The 20995-nt window shown below is 33.7% G+C and overlaps 1 protein-coding gene across 1 annotated transcript in view; it reads left to right on the top strand.

The window, feature by feature from the left end:
• Nav3 (neuron navigator 3) overlaps positions 1-20995 on the top strand; it is a 339372-nt gene that overhangs the window by 294467 nt on the left and 23910 nt on the right. The window contains exons 24-29 of the mRNA XM_048808249.1: positions 6641-6752; positions 12826-12947; positions 13790-13810; positions 14498-14670; positions 16232-16385; positions 17637-17811. Coding sequence (XP_048664206.1) covers positions 6641-6752; positions 12826-12947; positions 13790-13810; positions 14498-14670; positions 16232-16385; positions 17637-17811 — 757 coding nt within the window. The remainder of the gene's footprint in view (positions 1-6640; positions 6753-12825; positions 12948-13789; positions 13811-14497; positions 14671-16231; positions 16386-17636; positions 17812-20995) is intronic.

Below are 20995 nucleotides of genomic sequence, written 5' to 3'. Positions count from 1 at the left end.
ATGTATGAAATTTTCTTTACCATTTTTTTGGTTGGAGTACTGGGGACTGAACTCAGGGGCACTTAACCACTGAGCCACATCCCAGCTCTATTTTATATTTTATTTAGAGACAGGATCTCACTGAGTTGCTTAGTGCCTCGCTTTTGCTGAGACTGGCTTTGAGCTCGCAGTCCAGTCTGCCTGCCTCAGCCTCCCAAGTTGGTGAGATTACAAGCGTGTACCACCATGCCCGGCTGTTTACCATTTTTAACTAAAAAACAACACCTTGTCTAGTTGCACACTGTACATACCACACACAGTAATATTGGTTGCTAGTTTATTAATCTGAGCTTTATAAATTGACTTTTTCCAAAATACTTTTGAGAAGCCTATGAAATTAGTTGCAGTATGATATGACACAATTCAGTGACAGAATCTAATGAAAACCAGTAGATAAATGTATATAAGGTACCTGAGTCTGGTAATTACCACCACAAAGCACTGAACCAAACTGAATGTCAAGGAAGCTAAGACACAAAGGGAGATTGCTTGATGTGTTTTGTTCTCATTTTCTGACCAAAATAGCATAATTTAGATTGAAAAGACAAACTTTTTGGCCCTGAATTCAAGGACAAATGTATTTCAAAGCTTCTTAAATTGGGGTCATGGAATAACAAAAGACAAAAATCACTGTTCAGGTAGACATTCCTCTGAAAGCTGAGGGCATAACACTTAATCATATTTCAGTAAAGGCATTTTTTTTTTTCAGGGAGCTGAGATAAAAGGGTATATTGCTCTCTGGTGATCCAACAATCCCAAGAAAATGTCTGAAGTCTGTAGAGCACAGGTTTTTAAACTCTATTCCTGGAATTCCTAGTTGTGTTTGCCTGTTTAATCATTCACTATATTGAATTTCTACTGTGTAAGAACTAAACAGTACAGACAGATGGGTAGGTTTGCAAGATGTGAATCTATTTCCTATCTCTATCTCTGTCTATAGATACAGATTCCTGTAGAATATAAACTCCATGAGGACTATTATAATACATTCCTCATAAATTACATATGCTATAAATTTATATAGATCACAATATTTCCCAAAAGGCTTATATTCCTTATATATGAAAATGATCATATATATATATATGAACATGTGTAAAATGTTCCACCTGGACTTTATAGTCTATATATGCACTATGCATATAGCCTATATATATACATTCTTACATATGTATAGATTCCACACAGAAGTTATATTCTAAAAGGTGCAGATAACGATAGACATATAATTAAAGCATCAGATTTTAGGTGATGTTAATCACATTGAATAACATAAACCTGAGAATGAGACTATTGGGAAGCAGGATGAGCAGCTAACACATAAAGACATAAAGACCAAGGTGGCCAAATGTTCTTGGTTACATATAGGAAACAGATAAGCTGCAACTCAGATCCTGATCTTTTGCCTTCAGAGAGTGATGTGAGCAATCAGGTGGCATTATAGCCTGAAACTACATCAAAATTTTAGTTTTATTTATGTTTCAAAATCATTCCTATGAATAGCATCCTAACTATTTTCTGTTTCCACATGCCAGAGAACACAGATTCTCTGGCCAAATTGGTGTGCCAAAATGCTTCTTTTATATACTTACAGCCTTGTAAGAAAGAAAAGACATGTATGAATAACTCAAAAGGCAGAAAATTATCATTCCATTAGAAATATAAGAGTGTAATGCCATGAACATTCTCAAAGGGAACTTGTGCATCCGCACGATGCCTGCAGAGTGGAGATGGCACTGGGAACTCCTTGCCATTGGCAGGATGAAGATTAGCTCTGGGGAAATGTAGGAATGTATTTCAGAGAAAGGAACAGCCTGACATTAGCAGCAAGAAGGAAAATTACTGGGAGACATCACTCAGAGCATTGTGCAGGTCGTACTTTCCTCACAGAATGCCATTTGGGAAAGGCTGTGATACATATCATTAAATTGGCAAGGATTCTGCAAATGTTTTTTTGACAAGTGGAATTTCTACAGAACTTCTGCTAAATCTGCATTCAAATTTACTAAATATATAATATTTAAAATTAGGAAGGCATTCTAATTAGTGCCCTATAGCTATCATACTGGGGCTGTTAGAATATAGATTAAAGTGAACTAGGTTATTCCCACTCAAAGGTCAGAGCAAAATAGAGGAATATCTTCCCCTAAGAGTGATGGAACTCAGATATTGGCCCTTATGCTAACCATAAATCTCAGGGTTTCCTTATTCTTACCTCTTTGAAACTGTCTTTTTTTTGGGGGGGTGGAGTAAGTAGGGGAACCTGAATGTAAACCTTGAAAATGAGGACATTAAAAGCCAGATCTTTGAAAAAGATAACGTGGAAGCTAAAAATTTAGTTGATTTTAGTGTTTACATTAACTCTTCTCATTCTATGTTGATATTTGCATTCTGGATGTGTTCTTAAAAATCTTTTGGAACATAATATAATGCTAATTCATAATTTTTAAATTTCAACTGGTGTTGAGTTTTGGTGAAGCTCATTTATTTGAATCTATATACAGTAGTCATAGCCAGATTATTTAAATTGCAACATTAGCAAGATTTCAAAGCAAATACAAAGATGAGGAAGAGGAAGAAAATGTTTTCAAAGAAGCTACAGCTGGTTAGTGTGAGATTACCTACCCGAGTGTCAGTTTGAGGAAGTAAGACAGATTTAGTGCCTAGAAGGTTAAATTGTTTGATGAGATTTGTTGCCAAGCTTCTGAAATCTCAGTAAGGGCTTTGACAGTGAGAAATTTGGAAAGAGATGAGATACAGTTAGGAGATTAGGTTGTAAAGAACACCAAGCAAGGTTGGTATTATATCGCGATATTTGATTATTTTATTTTGGAGCATTTTGCAATCGTCTCAACTTGTTTAGCCTCAGAGACATGTACAAAACTGCATCTATATTGACTCCATCTGGACTCTTAGATACAAGAATCTTTCACAGAAAACTGGTATCTTATATAGGCAGTGGGTGTTAGATCATCCTTATCTCAAATGGTTTATCAGAAGGAGGAGGAAGTATCAACAAAATAGGATTTCATCACCTAATTCCCAAGACCCTTTGCATAGTTATCCTAGCTACAGTCCTCCTTTTGCATCTATTGATGAGAGTAGGAAACTGGAAAACACTGAATTAGAGAAGCAAACTATAAATTCATATCTCGATAGCATATACATTTCTAAGGATATTTTTTGGGAAGGCTTAATGAATGATTCTCAAAACAAGCATGTTGAATTGGCCAATTTTAAAATAAAGAGATTATAGGGAAATATTTTAAATTATCTAATGATTTTTTAGTCAGTTATCTTGGAATTCATTTCTAATCAGTCTTTATCCAGACTCTCCACCATGGACAAAAATTTTAAAAAGGATAATTATGTCTAGATACAGCATTGCAATTTCTATACATTATAGAAATCTTATAAAGCATAGCTTAAAAAATAAATGTGAACAACTATAGTTATGAAGCAGAAAAATGAAGAGTTGAAAACAGTCTCTACATCAGAGTCAAGTTTTTATTTAAAATGCTATCTGTTGATCTCTATAATACTATTATTGGGAAAGAGAAAAAGGCAAACCTAGTTTCATTGATCTCCATAGGAGAAGATTCCACTCAATTAGCTATGTTGAGACTTTCTGTTTATACTAAGCAAGAAAAGTTTTGATGTTTTTATGTCACCCTGCTCCCTAGGTGACAAGTACCCTCTTAAGTACCCTCTTATAAAAATAAATAAATAAATAAATAAATAAAGATAAATTCAGTGAAGTCAAAGTTTTCAATTATTCCTAGAAGGTAAAATGTATCTGTTGATCATGTCACAGAACATTTCAAGAAAACCATCCCAACATTTACTGAGATCATAAAACAGGTGAAAAGATACATTCTTCAACACCTAAATAAACCTAGTGTATTCAGTGGCCTGAAACCCCACAGAAGAGAATTTCTTTCTTTCTTTCTTTTTTTCTTTCTTTCTTTCTTCCTTTCTTCCTTCCTTCCTTCCTTCCTTCCTTCCTTTCTTCTTCCTTTCTTTCTTTCCTTCCTTCTTTTCTTTCTTTCCTTCCTTCTTTTCTTTCTTTCCTTCCTTATTTATTTATTTATTTTCTGATATGAAAACAGAGGTTTCGCAATTAGGGAGACATTTTGCTATGGCCTCTAAGGGACAGGAAGATATTTAAAGCAAAGGGGAAAAAATCATATGAAAATGCCTAGAAAAAGATGGATATAGCTTGAATGACAAAAATGAGAGTAGACCTCATTAGGAAATAAGGAAGAAGGAAGGTTTTTGTAGATATGTGGCAATAACTAGTGCAAGTAGGAACAGGTTACCTCAATCGGCCTAAAATTTAGTTTTTTTTCAAATTAAAGACAATGGGACACATTGCAGGTACTTTAAGTTTACCTGAACCAATTTTTTACAGACGTTATTTTCCCAGGTTAAATATAGTAAATACATTTTCTTACCTAGTTATTCTTCCTTTGGGTTTACTGAGCCACATTAAGTAATAGCTAACCTGTTAATATTTGTGTTTTTTAAAAGAACCTTAATTTTAGAATGGGATCATTCTTCTATAGAATACTGAACACAATATTCTTAAAAAAAAATTCCCTGAACAACTTTCTCCACTTTTAATCATTTTAAAAGCAGTCTCTAGAAGAGATTTCTCTAGAAAAGATTAAAGTTTTAACACTGAAATAAATCAACTAGCCGAAAGTTAAGCTTAGTTTTTAGACCTCATGTTCACTTTTCTCTTTTAAAGATTAGCCAAATATTTTAACAGATTTTTATTCCACAGTATCAATATTATTGATTTTAAATTGAAGGATAAAAATCTGGATTCAAGTAAAATGTAACATGTATCCTAGTGTTTATTTTATAAAATTGGATTTAGATTATGTGATTTATTAATTATGTACTATAGGCATTCTTTTGAATAAATTTCTAGTGGAAGCAGAATCAATTTCCAGGAAATTTTTCATCTCTTGGGGGATTTATTTTAATTGAAAAAATATACTAAGTTTTGATAAAGTTATCTATCGCTACTTGGGCAAGGACCTAAATTATAGAAGTTGGAGAGACTGGGATATTAAGATGAATTGGGTTAGAAATTTTCCACAGATAGTTTTACTTTTATGATAAAGAAATGTACTTGGATTGGTTGCACTCAAGTATTTGAAGACACACCTATAAATCCAGCATATTATTATTGATTTCTTATGAGGTCCTTTGTTTTATAAGCCTTTAAAGTTAAGAGTATCTGCTTGTTATTTAAAATATAATTATTCTGTATTAAGATCAGATAGCCAAAGAAAATAGATACATAAGTTATCAAGTATGTGTTCCAAACTTGTATATCATCTCAATTAACACTGTTTTTAAGAATCTAAAGATAGCATAATTACTGGGTATTCTTATGTATGAAGCAATTTTCTGCAATGAAAATCCTGATCTTTTTTTCTGTATTCTGGGAGTCAGTTGAGGATGCATGAACTGTCATGGAGTTAACAACCCAAGCCTGATTCTTTAGCTTTTTTTTAAAGATGCTTGAGGAAACGATGGATGCCAAATGAATTACCAAGAAATTCTCCAAGATGCTGACAAGGATATAAGGATAGTTTTGGGGATTGTGCCTCCGGCAAGAAGGATACCCCTTACTATTAAGAATCTAGTGCAAATGTCTCTGCTGAAAGAGCTTGGTTTCTTTCTTTTATCATGTACCCCCCCCCCATTCCCCGCGCGCACACACACACCTTCTGGCTATCCTATCTCACTCATTATAAGTCATTTCTGTTAAAATAATTCATTTAAATAACTGTGAAAGACAAAAGTTATAGTAATTTGCATTGAGACACAACAAAATTATTCTAAATTCAGTAAGAATACATTTAAAATACATTTACTATAAAAATTTGATTTTACACTGATTTTTTGGTGATTATTAGTTAAGGGGTATGTATTTTATATCTCTCCAGTAACTGTTTTAATTCCTATGTTGCTCTGGCTTCGAGAAGCTGAGTCCCCATATTATCAATTTTATTGGATGAAAAGTGTCAGAATCTAGGATGATCTGAATATATCAGCAAAATTTAATAAGGTGATATTTAACAGGAGTGAGTTAGGAATGAGTTCCAGATTTTACACTTAGATTCAAAGAAATTATTGCCAAAGTGCAAAATACTTCAGGCAGAATCTATAGTCACTTATTTGATATCACTGCATATTTCTACTTGAAAGTAAGTGCAATATAATGCAGTACTATTATTCTGCTATCTAAATATCTAATATAATCATAGGTGATATGACTGTTTGATAACTAATATGAGTGATATGATACCTTGTTTTGCTTTGCACTGGTAAGCTCTAGGTACCACCCTTTGAAAGAATTAATGACTATTTAAATCACTTCTATAGGACAATAAGAAAAAAATTGATTCGTCTTTAACTAAGAAAGAAGTTGTTAGATACAACTTGACAAATTTAGCCAAGTATCCAAATCTCTCAGGAGTCTGGTACTATATAAAACCAAACCCATTTGATGATATACTATGAACAAGGGCTTTCATTTTTGTCTCTAAATATTAAAGCTTCTAAACTCTTGTTTATTTCACAGGAGTCTGAACTTATAGAACTAAGGGAGACCATTGAAATGCTGAAGGCCCAGAACTCTGCTGCCCAGGCGGCCATTCAGGGGGCCCTAAATGGCCCAGACCACCCTCCAAAAGGTATATTCAGAAATGGTATCATTTTTCATCTTAAATAATAGGTATCTGTTTTATTTATAGAATGGAGTTGTATTTACTCAGTGGCACTGCCTTTTCTAATGAGTAAGGAGAAATTAATGGGATCAGAATTCCAGAATTGCAGACTTTGAGAACAGTAGCTTCCTCTGTCAAATAATTTTTAAATTGACCTTAATGAATTGACTTCTATAATTCTACATATATTCTCTCCATTTGATCTGGGAGGCAGAGGTGATGTGCATATTGACTTAAGCAAAACAAGCCTATAAATGAGTATGATAATCCAGATCTGCAAATAAAAATGAAGCAATCAGTGTGTTAATACCAAGTCTCAGGCATTTGGAGCAACTTCTCCTGGGTGGGACAATGTTCTGTAGATAATTTTAAAATAATGAGAAAACAGACTAGAAATCAGCTTGCATTTTATTATGACCATATTTCTACAGTTTTAAACAATGAAAATATTCCTTTTGCCATCATCTCTACCCTTTGGTTCACCACTAAAGAAATGCTCATTATTGTCATATCATTTTTTCTTTATATAGGTTCAATTTATTCATATTCACTTTTCAATAGCATTAAATATGTCTCATTCTCTCTTCCAGCTAAAAAATTCTTTCCTAAATCCTCAGTTCTTATCATCTTTCTTCCTATTTCCAGATAAGTTCTGGTAAAACTAATTTGGGAACCTTTCAAAGTCTTCAATCACCAATCACCTTTCAGCCCATAGGATCATAAATTCTATCCCCAACTACTCCTCCAAAGCTTTTTTCTCCAGGGTCAACAATGACTAACATAGCACTTAATCCAGGGAAATAGCTAAAATTCTTATTGTACTCATCATGGCAACCACATTTGGTACTGATGTCTAATTCCTTCTGGTGGACACATTCATTTTTGTTTTTCTTCCTTTTCTGTGTGTTCACTTCATTATATACATTTGTTAATTATTGATATTCTAAACTCTCTTCCAAAATGATTCTGAACATCCTTTCCAAAATTATATAAACTCACCTAGTGCTGTAGCTATCATTATAATTTATGTGCCGCTGACTGTATCTCTAGGCCAGGCTCATCTCTGGAGATAGAGCTCTATCTTATCTAGTTGCCAAGAAAGAACTCCCCTTGGGTATCTTTGAGTATTTTTTTGGCACCTTAAACATGACATCTCCAAACTTGAACTTCCCTCTTAGCCCTCCTTCTCCTCCAGTGTTCTTTGCTTCAGTAATGGTATCACCCTTCTTTCATCTAGATGTCATTCATAACTCCATCTCTCTTGACTCAATGAATCATCAAGTTCTTCTGATTCTACCCTTTAAGTGTTGATAGATTTGTTTACTTTTCCCTGATCCTGCTGTCATCATCCTTTGACTCTTCCCTGATCTGGCACCACCAAGTCCTACGTAACCTTTCTTCTCTTAACCTTACCCCATTTTATACCATTCTTCAACTAAAGTCAGAGCAATCATCTAAAAGCAGGCATCTGCAGACCACCCCCTTGCCTTTGGGATGAAAAACAAGCTCCTTGACATGAGATAATCTCCCTTCACCAACTTTATATTCAACAAATATTTAGTGATTGCTAATTATATGCCAGATGCTGTCCTTGACTATATTTCTTGCTCTTTCATTACACTGTGTATTCCATATTTCAGATTTCCTGAATTTCTTTCCATTCTTCATAAGTTCTTTAAACAGTCTGTTTACTCCACTTGGAACATTCTGCCCTGTTTGTTCAGAATAAAAACTTTTGGAAAACTGCAGGAATTAGCTTAAATATGCCTCTTTGTCCCCCTAAACTGGATGAGGTCTCCTGTGATATGTTTCTGGAAATAGCTGTACTTCCCTTATTAAAATTTGCATTATACTCTGGTGCCTTTGAGGTCTGTCTGTCCTGATTTATGTAGGAGGGTTTGTTTCTTCATCCCAATGCCTATAGCGTTGCCTTGCACATTAAAGGGGCTTATTCAAATTTCACAGAAAAGAATAACATAATTAAGAATATATAGTTGAATTTAAATTTTAGGAAAACAGTTATGTAAAATGAGGTCTACTTAAGTTGAAAGACAAACTGGATTTCTATGGGCTACTTCTGTTAAGAATTTAGCAATTTTCCATGTGGGGGAGTTGATTTATATGCTGCATGGAAAATTACTGCGTATTTAAAGCTTATCTTAGAGCTATAATAAAGCAGCTTATGTTCTAAGTCTTCATGTCGTAAATAGGTCCAGAAGGGATTTAAAAAGGCTTAATCCCTTCTTTAATACAGCACAAGTCACTGAAGTGAAACTTTCTGGAAGGATTCCTTTTATCTTAGGCAACAGGTAGCTTAGTATATCTACTAGAATTAAAAAATCGGAATTCCTTTGCTCAGAAATGTGGGAGGGTTAGTGATTAAGAGGAACAAAATAATCATATCTAAGTTGGTCAAAAATATGAAAAATAATTGCCCACATTTCCAAAATTAAGTAAATAACTAGTTATGAAGAGTTGACAGTATATAAGACATTTAGACTGTGTTTCTGAAATATTAAAACAATATTAAATTCAGTGACTCTAACATTATTTGTATTACATTGACTATTAATTAATATTATATAAATAAAAATCAGTTGAATTAGTTATGTATCTTTCTATGGGTTCATTGGATTGTATAGTTTATATGTCTGTGAAATCATATTGAAATTCAGTTTTTGTGACCTTTAAAATAATTTTATGTAAAATTTTAGCATACAATCTTATCATAACTATTTGGAGTAAAGCAACACTTTTATAGATGATCAAATTATGCAAAATTGCATAAAATTCATTAATTTACCTTTTCATCTATATTTATACATAACATTTATTAACAGTCTGATGAATAAGAAGTCTATAATAAAATAATATTTATTTATTTACAAACATTTAAACATCTGCTGTACATTTAGGAATTTTGTTTTTTGAATACAAAGATTAAAAATGAGTGACTCTGTGGCCCACAATTCCTTTCAATGAAAGGTAAATATATATTTTACCACATATATCCATGTTACATGTTATTTATATATATATACATATTTCATATATAAAACAACTGTTACAAACATAATTATTTTAAGGCTGGCTGACATGGAAAATTACTGGGAAGGCATGGGAAATTTTACTTTAATTTTTCCAAATATACTGTTCTTTAAGTCACTACCTCTGTGTAAACATGGAGTACTTTTTCTTTAAGAAGTACCAAATAGGGCTGGGAGTATAAGTCAGTGGTAGTACCAAATAGGGCTGGGAGTATAAGTCAGTGGTAGAGTGCTTGCCTAACATGAGTGCAGTCCTGGGTTTGATTACCAGTACTGAAGAAAAGAAAGTACCATGTAAAATTAGTCAAAATATAAACATATGTTAAATTACTATTAGTGATAAATATATTTTAGAAATAATGGTCAACAAACAGATTTGCATTGAATCAACAATTAGAATAAACTCATATAACAACAACATATTAATGGATTACTTCATACAGTGCTGTACAAGGCCCTGGACATAGACAGTAAAACCAAAAATAAACATGGTCTTTGTCTGCACTGAACTTTCACTTTAGTGGGAGAGCAGAAAATAAATGATCGTGTATGATCATTGGTATAGCTGGTTCATACCACAATCATTCTAAGGTGGACAAGAACAGATTACCATAGAAAAAGAGGGTACAAGGAAACCTATTAGAGGTTGCATAGTCACCTTCCCACAGAGGCCACATTTAACAGGAGATAGTGTTAAGTAAGGCAGTGGTGATGATATTTTTCTTCTAAGAAGATTTTTGTAGCTCCTGTGTATAGAATGGTTTGAAAGTGAGAAAATTGGATAGCTATTCTTGCTGTAGAGCAGGTAAGTGATATGGGTAGCTTGAACAGTGGCATTGGTGGGGCAGAGGGTGAGAAGTGAAAATTAATGAAGGAACAAATGTGTAACTGAAAATGATACTTTTAAAGCAGGCATCTCCATGTGTTTGGATTATCTGTATTCATTGGTTAAGGCTCTACGATGCCCTATACACTGAATCAAATTCTTACAAGCACTAAAAGGAAATTTTTAGAGAAAAATAAAATGTATTACCCATATTTTTAAAACTTTGAGATTAGTGAAATCAAGTATAGTTTATTAATTCCAGGTATGATAAAAACTCTAGAAATCTCCAACATGTCTGTTTTCTTTGTGAAAGTTATTCGAGAAAAGTTAGTAAATGCTGTAACTTATTCAGAAAAGCTAATAGCCAACTGCAGCAGAAATTTAAAACATGAATAAATACCTACACATAAGTTTCTGTGATTTATTCATATGACTTTCATATTATTAACAGATACTAGGTTCCTTTATTATTGAATCAAAACAGTATACATAAATAAATAGTGTACATACCTTTAGGTTTTAAAATAGGTAATTTTTTTTGTTAAATTATGAGAATCAGTGTTTTTATGACTCTAGGGATTCTGAAAAATACTTCAGTTTTCTCCTCCCACAAAATTTGTCAGCATAACTATTTTAATAGTGAAATTAAGCTATTTACTGCTGATATATGTGTGGATATATATATATATATATATATATATATATATGGCTGAAGTATGTATATGTATATACATAAATCACATACCCACATATACACTCATTTATAATATATTCTTCTTTTTCTGTGGTGCTGGGGATTGAACCCATGGCCTTGTGTATGCAAGGAAAGCACTCTACCAACTGAGCTATATCCACAGCCCTACTATATATTCTTAAAGTAATTGGTTATATTGCCATGGATCATTTTTACTCATCAGAAAATTGGTCAACTGGACAGGCTTGATTTTATACTATTTTTTATAAGAAAAATTTTTAAAGTTATATGGTAATTTTTCACATATTACATGTTCCACTTAAGTTTTTTTACTTGGCTAATCTGCATTGATGCCAATTAAGTATGTTAATAGGGATGTCTTAAAAGTAAATTTGACCTTATAAATTCTCTTGGTAACTCACTAGCACTTAATATAAGTTTACTGTAAGTAAATAAAATTTTAGTTTCTTTTAATTTTGATATTTACAAAATAAACCTTATATAGAATAAATGCAAATGTTTAAAAGTTATAAAATATCAAATGCTACTCTCTTTAAAATATCTTGTATAACCAGAGAAGTGCTGCATGCTTTGGGGAAGTTTAGCCCAACCATATTACATGGCAGGTAGCACAATAGATATTAGACTCAGCCTAGCTCTGAGATTCGTGCCACTATTTTTAAGCTATATTACCATGTATCAATTATATATAATAGATAAAATCATTTCATTGGTTTACTTCAAGAGTAAAATTAAGTATGCAGGGGCATACTAAGCATCATTATTAGTCTTACTATTTTGTCACAGACAGGGACTGGGGGTATGTTGGAAGAATAGCACCATATGACGTATGTTCTCTGTTTAATTTACAAACTTCCTATCTAGACTCTCTCTGGAGGATCTTCTCTTCATTGCTTCTTTGACCTTGGTCAAGTCAACTCCTTTGCACTTCAATTTCCTCATCTGCTAGATGATGTGCTTATTTGACTTCCTAGGTTTGTTTTGGCTCCAACATGGCATGATTCAATGAAATGGAAAGTCAGTATATTTGGCTTTAGAAATTTTATTCAAAGCACAAATATTAAAAAGAATTAATCTCATCCTATTATGAGTTTCCATTTACTCCATGGAAATAATCATTTGGAATAAATCATTTTGGAACTGCTGTTTGATCCGGGTATTCAGTAGAAATCACTAGCATGGCATTTCAATTTTGGACAAAATTCAGAACTCATTAAAGCATCAGTGTTACAGACTCATATGAGATTCCTGATGAATCTTAATGTAGATAACTCAGTTAATTAAAGCAAATAAGGTTGTACTTTATTAAACTTGTAAGACCAAAACTGCAATAAAATGATCTGTACAAAGCCTGTTGATCTTTGTTGGAGAACATACTCTCAGAAAGCCTCGAAGACTTACTTTGTTCAGACTGCAACTTTTATGAGCAAATGTGATACTCTCTGTTGCTAGATCTCCGCATCAGAAGACAGCATTCCTCTGAAAGTGTTTCCAGTATCAACAGTGCCACAAGCCATTCCAGCATTGGCAGTGGTAATGATGCTGACTCCAAGAAAAAGAAAAAGAAAAACTGGGTAAGCCCTCATCACCCATCTAATTAAATAGCTTATTCTGGTGTAAGGACTTAGGCTTTTTTCTCTGGAGCTTTAAAAGTCTGCAGCAATTGACAGAGTCCCATTCAAGTACTCTGGCACCTCAAATGTTGCACTAATCACCGAGATTAGGCTGCATGGTGCTGAAGAGCATATATTCTAGAGTTAGAACTAAGAGCAGGGTTTTATTGTCAGGGTGACGAGGAATAAGATGATAAAGATGATGGTGGTAGTGGTGGTGATGGTGGTGATGGTGATGGTAATGATGGTAATGGTGGAGGAAAAGGAAAATTGGAGTTTATAATAGGAAAGAACAGACATTGAAAGCTAACACCACACACACCCCTGGAATCAACAGGGACTACAGGGTGAATAAGATTTTACCCCATAAGAAACCAACTGCATTAGCGTGTGTGTTGTTTTTTGTTGTTGTTACCAGTAGAACATACTGGAAAATGCAGAAATGAACTTTAACAGGACTGGACCTTAAATTTGCTAGAGATATTATCATTTATGATAATATTAAGCAACCACTAAAAATCTGAGGGGAAGATGTGGTCATTGCAAATAGTTTGAAAACAACTAAGTGAAAGTTTTGGTATTTTTGTTTCAAACCACCGAGACAAAGGTACATTTTAAATAAATACAGTACTAGATGAAATCCAACACAAAACTATCAAAAGATATTACAGGAATGCTTTCTGTAAATAATGAAAAAAATCTTTTTTGTTTTAAAAAAATGTTTATGCAGGTAATATTTTAAAATACTGATCAGCCTTCATTCCCTTGATTTGTAATTCCACACTCTTTCATGTTTCTGCAAGGTGAACTCTAGAGGAAGTGAGGTGAATATAAAACCATGGACAATTTGGCATGCATCTATACAAAAAACCCTACCTTGGCATGAATGCTATTCATTTTGGCAGTAGGCTTTTATACCTTTTAAAAACAGATTACCTTGTATGTCTTTTCTTTGTGTCTTTTCATTTTAATCTCAAATTTTAAAGAGAAGTAAAACCACTTTCTGAATAGAGCTGTAGGGGATACCAATTCTGGTTTTGAATAGTCTGGGAATTGAAAATTTGAATAGAAAATCACAATTAATGAAGTGTTAGGTGAATTTGATTTCATTTTGCTTTTTAAGTTTGTAATGTCAGCAGGATATGACTTGATTGTAGCGCTAAAGTGGCCATTTAAAACAAATTGCCTTGAAGAGAGAAGCATTGGGAATGGAGATCCCTTCAAGGTACTTAGTTTTAAATGAGTGCTCTGACAGCCATGCCCTTGACCTTGCACTATTTAAAAGCCTTCCATGTTTGCGCTGTGCTGGATTAATACAAGAATAAAAGGAAAAAACAACATGCAGTATCTTTTTTTTTTTTTTTTAGAGATACTGTGCTGCAACTGTTAATACTCTGCTTATATATACTGACCCCAGGCAGTGGCTAGGTGGCACCTGCAAACTAACGCCCCAAAGCAAAATCCCTCCAGGTGCAAACAGACAGGAGAGGTAATTTTTGTCCTTGTTTCAGCTGAGAAGTTCTTTCAAACAAGCCTTTGGAAAGAAAAAGTCCACCAAGCCCCCATCTTCACATTCAGACATTGAAGAACTTACTGATTCATCTCTCCCGGCATCTCCCAAGTTGCCCCATAGTGCTGGTGACTGTGGTTCAGCATCCATGAAGCCCTCTCAATCTACCTCAGCGTAAGTCACTGCCTTTGCAGAATGCTGACCCACTTTTTAAAACAACAGCTTCAGGCCAAGTCCATGTTTATGTTCTAAATACAATCAGTTGTACTTTTGCAACTACAGCACCATATATGTACCCGTCCTTTTCAAATCTTACTGAGAAAGGTAAACAGCATTTGTCTTCGTTTTTGTGATCTCATTCTCTACTTTTTTCAGTCATCCTCACTTGTTTTCACTTGCGTTTACCCATGTATCTGTCTAACTGTGCGTACATGCAGGTCACCTCTTATCTGGCCACCAAAGAAACGACAAAATGGCCCTGTGATCTACAAGCATAGATCCCGGTAAAATGGTGTGATGCATGAAAACTGTAAAAATCCAGTTTCTAACCTAGCAATATTTGCTTTTGTGTGTTTTCGAAAATTACTTGCATGCATTACAACCACAAATACCTTCTCCTTGTTTTTATATTAAAATTTTGATTTTCTAAAACCAACTTACATTCCAGTGTTCTTTGATTCTATTAAATAATCGAACAAGACATTTCTTTAGTAGCCCACTTTTAGATACCACAAGAAAGAACATAACATTTAAAAGATAGAAATACTTTTTGATGAAATGATTCTCTTTGTTTCATATACTGTTTAAATCAGATTTTATTGTATGCTCATGACAATGACTATTATAGAACTGTCATGTAGAACAAGGCCACTGTGCTTTGGCTACATAATTTCATTATTTACATGGGAAGGAAGATAGCGTCTTGCCGTCTTGCCATTTTGTGATTAACAATCTAGTGTTCAAATTTTAAATGGAGAATGCATTAGTTAATATAAAGCAAATTTTTTGGCAGATTTATTTTAATGATGCTATCTAAAAAAATAATAATAAGGATAAGGATATAGCATTATATGACCTTCCAGTAGCCCCAAGCTAGCCTCTTGCATAGGCTGAGGTCTGAAATTTTTTTCATTAGCTATGATCTCCTGAATCAGCTGGGCCTAACAGGAAGATTATACAACACTCATCCATTATTTAAAAGTCCAAAACTAATCTTTCTAAATTATTTTCTATAATATTTACATTGGATTTTCATTACAACTGGAAAATGGTGTTGAGGCAAATATGGTTATTGTTTGTACAATTCTACAAAAGGAGAAGTTTTGAGGCTTGACTCTTAAAAAAGAATATTTCACATGTTGCCAATGGAGATTTAAGTCCCTTGAAAAATATAGAATGAAATATAGTAACATTATGACTCTTCTACCTTAATTTTGTGGACAGAATATAGAGATATCAGCAACCAGGAATTTTGAGGATCACTTTATATTCTGTATGTTAGTAGATTGTTTTTAAATTTCAAAAAATAAGAAAAAAAGATTAAAAGAAAAAGAGAACTACTTTCAGTTTTGAACCTATAAATTCGTTATGGTTAATAAAACTATTTCTCCTTTTCTCAGCAAATTATTTCTGTACCTGCTGGGTATTGTGGCAGTTCAGCCTTTAAAAGAGGCACTATTTTCCCTAATCCTCTTGCTTCCCAGACCACCGATTTTGTGTTTGTTTCTTTATTCAGGATCTGTGAATGCACAGAGGCTGAGGCAGAGATAATTCTGCAGCTGAAGAGCGAGCTCAGAGAAAAGGAATTAAAATTAACAGATATTCGGTTGGAGGCCCTCAGCTCTGCTCATCATCTTGATCAGATCCGGGAAGCCATGAACCGGATGCAGGTCTGTGCTGAAGCACCTTCAGGGAACAAAATGGAGAGATAACAATGCTGCCTTTCCTCTTCTCTCAGTTATTATGCAACCGATTCCATTTTTTTAAATCCCACTGTGGACATGTCCTCTGTTTATTCAATCTCACAACTCAGTTCTTAATACTGAATAGAGAATTTTGTCAAATCCAGGGTTGGATGGAGGAGAGCAAACTGGCCAGTTGAACTCAGGGGCCATTCAAAATGCTTTTACCAGTGATTGATTAGGGCCAAGCGCTAAGTGTTAAAGAAACTACTGTAGTTTTTGGTTCTTTATTTTTCCATGAGTTACCTTTATGTTGGCTTTCTAAAAGTGTTCTTTTGAAATCTGGCTTTCAAGTACCTTCGCCTCTTTTCTATTGAAAAACAAAAACAATGAGGAAACTACACAAATTCCACACAAGATTTCTGTATATTGAAGTTAAAGTGACTTAGAATGCCATCTGTAAAAGTAAAGCTTTCATATTTTTGGAAGTATCTAAAAGCTAAATTCAAAATCAGTCTGTGTTCAGACTAAGTTTCTATTTTATTACTGTAAACCAGTAAGCACTTCGTACCACAGATGATGGAAATAATAAAAGCTCATGCTCTGCACAGTCATCTGCCACTGTATATATCCATAAGAAGGTCTTTATGAGCTTTGTGCCCCATCTTGAGAAAACAAAACCTTTTTCATTTGTTAACTAGAATTATGAAGTAATTTTATATCAATTTACATATTATTTTTGTTTTGTCCTGTTTTCCTACTCTCCATGAATTTACAGAATTAAAAATGGCATTATTTGCCTAAGAGATTTTAATATCACTTTTAATATGAAAAGTGTTAGGATCTATTGAATTAAGATTTATGTTATTCTTAATTCAAATGAGAAATTAGATCAAGTCCAAAAAATAAAAACTACTCAAATTTGGATATTTTTTTAAAAATAGGGTTGGGTTGTACCTCAGAGTAGACTGCTTTCCTAGCATGCTTCAGGCCCTCAGTTTAATTCCCAGCACATAATAATTATTATAATAATGGTGTCTACACTTGAGAATATAGAAATGCATATATATGTGAGAGACAAAGGTTAACCCCTTGTTTAAAAGGAAATCCTCTTTTCATAATTTGTTTACTTATCGAAAGCATCACCACATGCTTTAACAGAGAAATCGAATACAAGCCTTGGTGCTACATTCTCATCAAACTAGCTCAAATTTTTCACATTTTCCATCTTGATAATAGAATGAAATTGAGATACTGAAGGCTGAGAACGACCGGTTGAAGGCTGAGACTGGTAACTCTGCAAAGCCTGCACGGCCACCTTCTGAGTCCTCTACCAGCACCTCCTCTTCCTCTTCAAGGCAGTCCCTCGGGCTGTCTCTCAACAACCTGAACATCACAGAGTCCGTTACCTCAGGTGAGCTAATGCACATGCCCATCCAGCCCAGTGCAGGTGGGGACAAGCCTGGAATTCTGAGAACAGTACCCTCTCCTAAAAATGTTAACATTAATTATTGGAAATGATCCCATTTTTATCTTATAAATTCATTCTATCTACTTGTGGTTTTAAAAGCACATAACATGTGAAACAGGAAATCTTAGAGACACAAATTTCATACCATTTTTTAAAATATCACTTTTGCTTGGGAAGTGCTTCCTCCATGATTATGATGAATAAGATGAAGAAATAATAAGTATTTTCAGTGATGATCGTTAGTACTCATGAATATAATAATAATAACTCAATGCAATGCAACTTAATAGAATTTTCAGGGTACAGAGTCAGTTCCTAAATTAGACTAGATGATCCTGAATGATGTTGCCTAGAGAGAACATAATGCTGCTACATCATCCAGTCTGCAGTTCTATTAAATTTTCAACAAACTGTAAGAACATACTGGATTCAACAGTCCTAATGATGGAACAAGGGTACAGTTTTGATTTGATTGCAAATGGAATCATATGACATAATTTCATCCTAATATCTGATGAACTGTTCAATTATGAAGTGTAACTGCTCCTATGACATTGAATCATTTTAGGATATAAGATTTAGTTTAAGAAATGTTTACTTGACGATCTGGGGTGATTACAAAGTACAACCACCAGATGACGCTTGAAAACCAATAGTGCTCATGTTCCTGGGTAATTTTATATGCCAGTGTAGAACTGAGACACTTCGCTCCTTGCCTTAAATCACATTGAAATATAGAAGGAGAAGAAGTAAAGAGGAGGAGGAGAAGCAGAAACATAAAGATTAAAAAAATGATACAGCATGCAAATTTTGATTACATTTTTTTTTTGTAAATTACATCTCTTCAAAAAGTAAAAAATTTTGAAAGTTCTATTATGGCTGTCCTCACATTATACACTTAAGTCATTTATATCTAAAAGACAAGTTGGAATGTTTATAAACATTTGGGATCATAACTTACTCCCCCCACCAAAAAACCAAGCAAAATATATAGGTCTCTCACTCTAAGTTTGCTGTTTTGCTGTTTTACCAGAAACATTTTCTTAGCTGATTGTCCTGTCAATATACTGAGAGCAGGGAAGACCCAGATGTACCCTCAATAGGATTTAGAATAAACACAAAGGAAATGAATCACAAAAGAGCAAAACTTACTAAACATGATAAAATAATTTAAAAGTGTTATCTCATATGCTCAATAACCTGCAAACTAGATGCTATTTAAGCCCATTTTACAGATTGAACGACCAATACTTAGGAAAATGACACAGCAGTTTTGTTTTGTTTTGTTTTTCAAGATCATGTAACTAAGAAGTGGAAGAACTAATATATGAATTCAATCTGGATAAATGCAGTGCCTGAACTTTTAACTATGGTGTTAATTTTGCTTCAGGTAGCTGTAGCCACATATACAGAAGTCAAGCATAGTCACTCATTTAATGGTAAATGTACCCTACTGTTAGGAGGAGTGAGACCTGTTCAAAGTCAAACTTGAACAGATATGTGGATCAGCAATCCAGTTAAACCCCTTGCCAAGGATTACAACCTACTTCAACATCACCTCCTACACTTGCTCTTACAAAAGGCTTTTTGATTTATTCTCATTGACCAAACCTCTTCACCTTCACCTGCCCAGCCCTTCTCACCTTCTGGTCTTACCTCAGACATCACCTGCTCAAGGAACCCTTCCAGGATTGCCTATAGAGCTTCCTCCCTTCAGTTTCTGCTTCACTGACCTGTTGATTTCCTGCACAGTACATAACATTCTGAAACTACCTACTTGAGAATGTGTACTCCAAAAGAGCAAGGAATTCATTTTCCTTCTCACTTTGGTATTCATTCTCAATGCCCAGCATACTTTCTGATATCTTGTAGGCTTAATAGGTATTTGTTGAATATTTGTAAGTAGTTGAGCATAGTACTAATGAAGTAGTTTGGACATGAATTACAAGAAGTTTATGTATGAACAGCCAATGGAAAACTACTCTAATTTTCTGAAATTAGAAACAAGAAAATTAACACTTAAGGGAGAGATTTTTTTTTGGGGGGGGGCAATATTCATACATATGTATGGGATACATTATGGTAATTCAATACAGGTATACAATGTGTAATAATCAAGTCAGGTAATAAGCATTTTCATCTCATCAAACATCAATCATTTCAATGTGTAGGAATTTTATACTCTTCTAATGACTTTGAGATATATCATAGATTGTTTTAGTCTATGGTTATCCTGTTCTAGAAAGGAACAAGAAATAATTCTTCCAGAGACTTTTATTTCTGAGTAAGATATATGAAAAATTAAAGACTATAAGGATATTAATCTATGAAAATAGTTAAATCACAGTACAGGAGATTGTTGTTGATGAATCAAAAATTTCTATTGGAAATTTTCATATGCCTCCAGCTCTACGAAGTTGTTTTTCAACAGACTGTCCTCATACCATTTTTTGACTCCTTCCTCTGCAAAATTAACTATGCTTAATTACTAATATAATAGGAGCCATTCCATTTTCAGGATCCATCTTATTTAATTGTTTCTAGGATGTTGTAATCACAGCCATCATCTCTATAAAATTATAGGCAGAGCAATTGAGTCAGCTTGTTACCAGGCACATGTGCTCTTTAGCAGGTAACCAAGTTTCCTGTACTCATAGGACACTATCTTCGAATTAAGCATGGCTCAATAATAGCATCATTATTGAAAGAAAACATATCTTTGGGATAGTTTTTCGTAATAATTTTCCAAATATATTGTACCTGGTTGTGTCACTGGAACAAAAGATCTTGAAAATTAATCTTTAATCACATTTAAAAACTGATGCTTTAAAGGTTGACCAGCTTTATCATGTTTCTGTAACTTATAGATGATTACTAGAAACATCATATTGGTTTTGAAACTATTAATCCAAGTATCCAGGAGATCAATAATTAATATACGTATGTAGGGAAATATAAGGTCATGGTTAAAATTCAATAATAGTACCTAATAATGGTAGATAAAAGACAAGCAGTAATACAACTGAATATATGCTTGAAAATAATTTCACTTGACAGTCAATCTCAGCACCTTTGCATTCGCAAATTATATGAATATTGAGCTTGAATATTTTAGTTTGGATAGAAG

The sequence above is a fragment of the Marmota marmota genome, unplaced genomic scaffold (assembly GCF_001458135.2).
Source record: "Marmota marmota marmota unplaced genomic scaffold, marMar, whole genome shotgun sequence".
NCBI lineage: Eukaryota > Metazoa > Chordata > Mammalia > Rodentia > Sciuridae > Marmota > Marmota marmota.
Note: the sequence above shows the minus strand (reverse complement) of the source record. Positions and strands in the feature narration are given on the sequence as shown.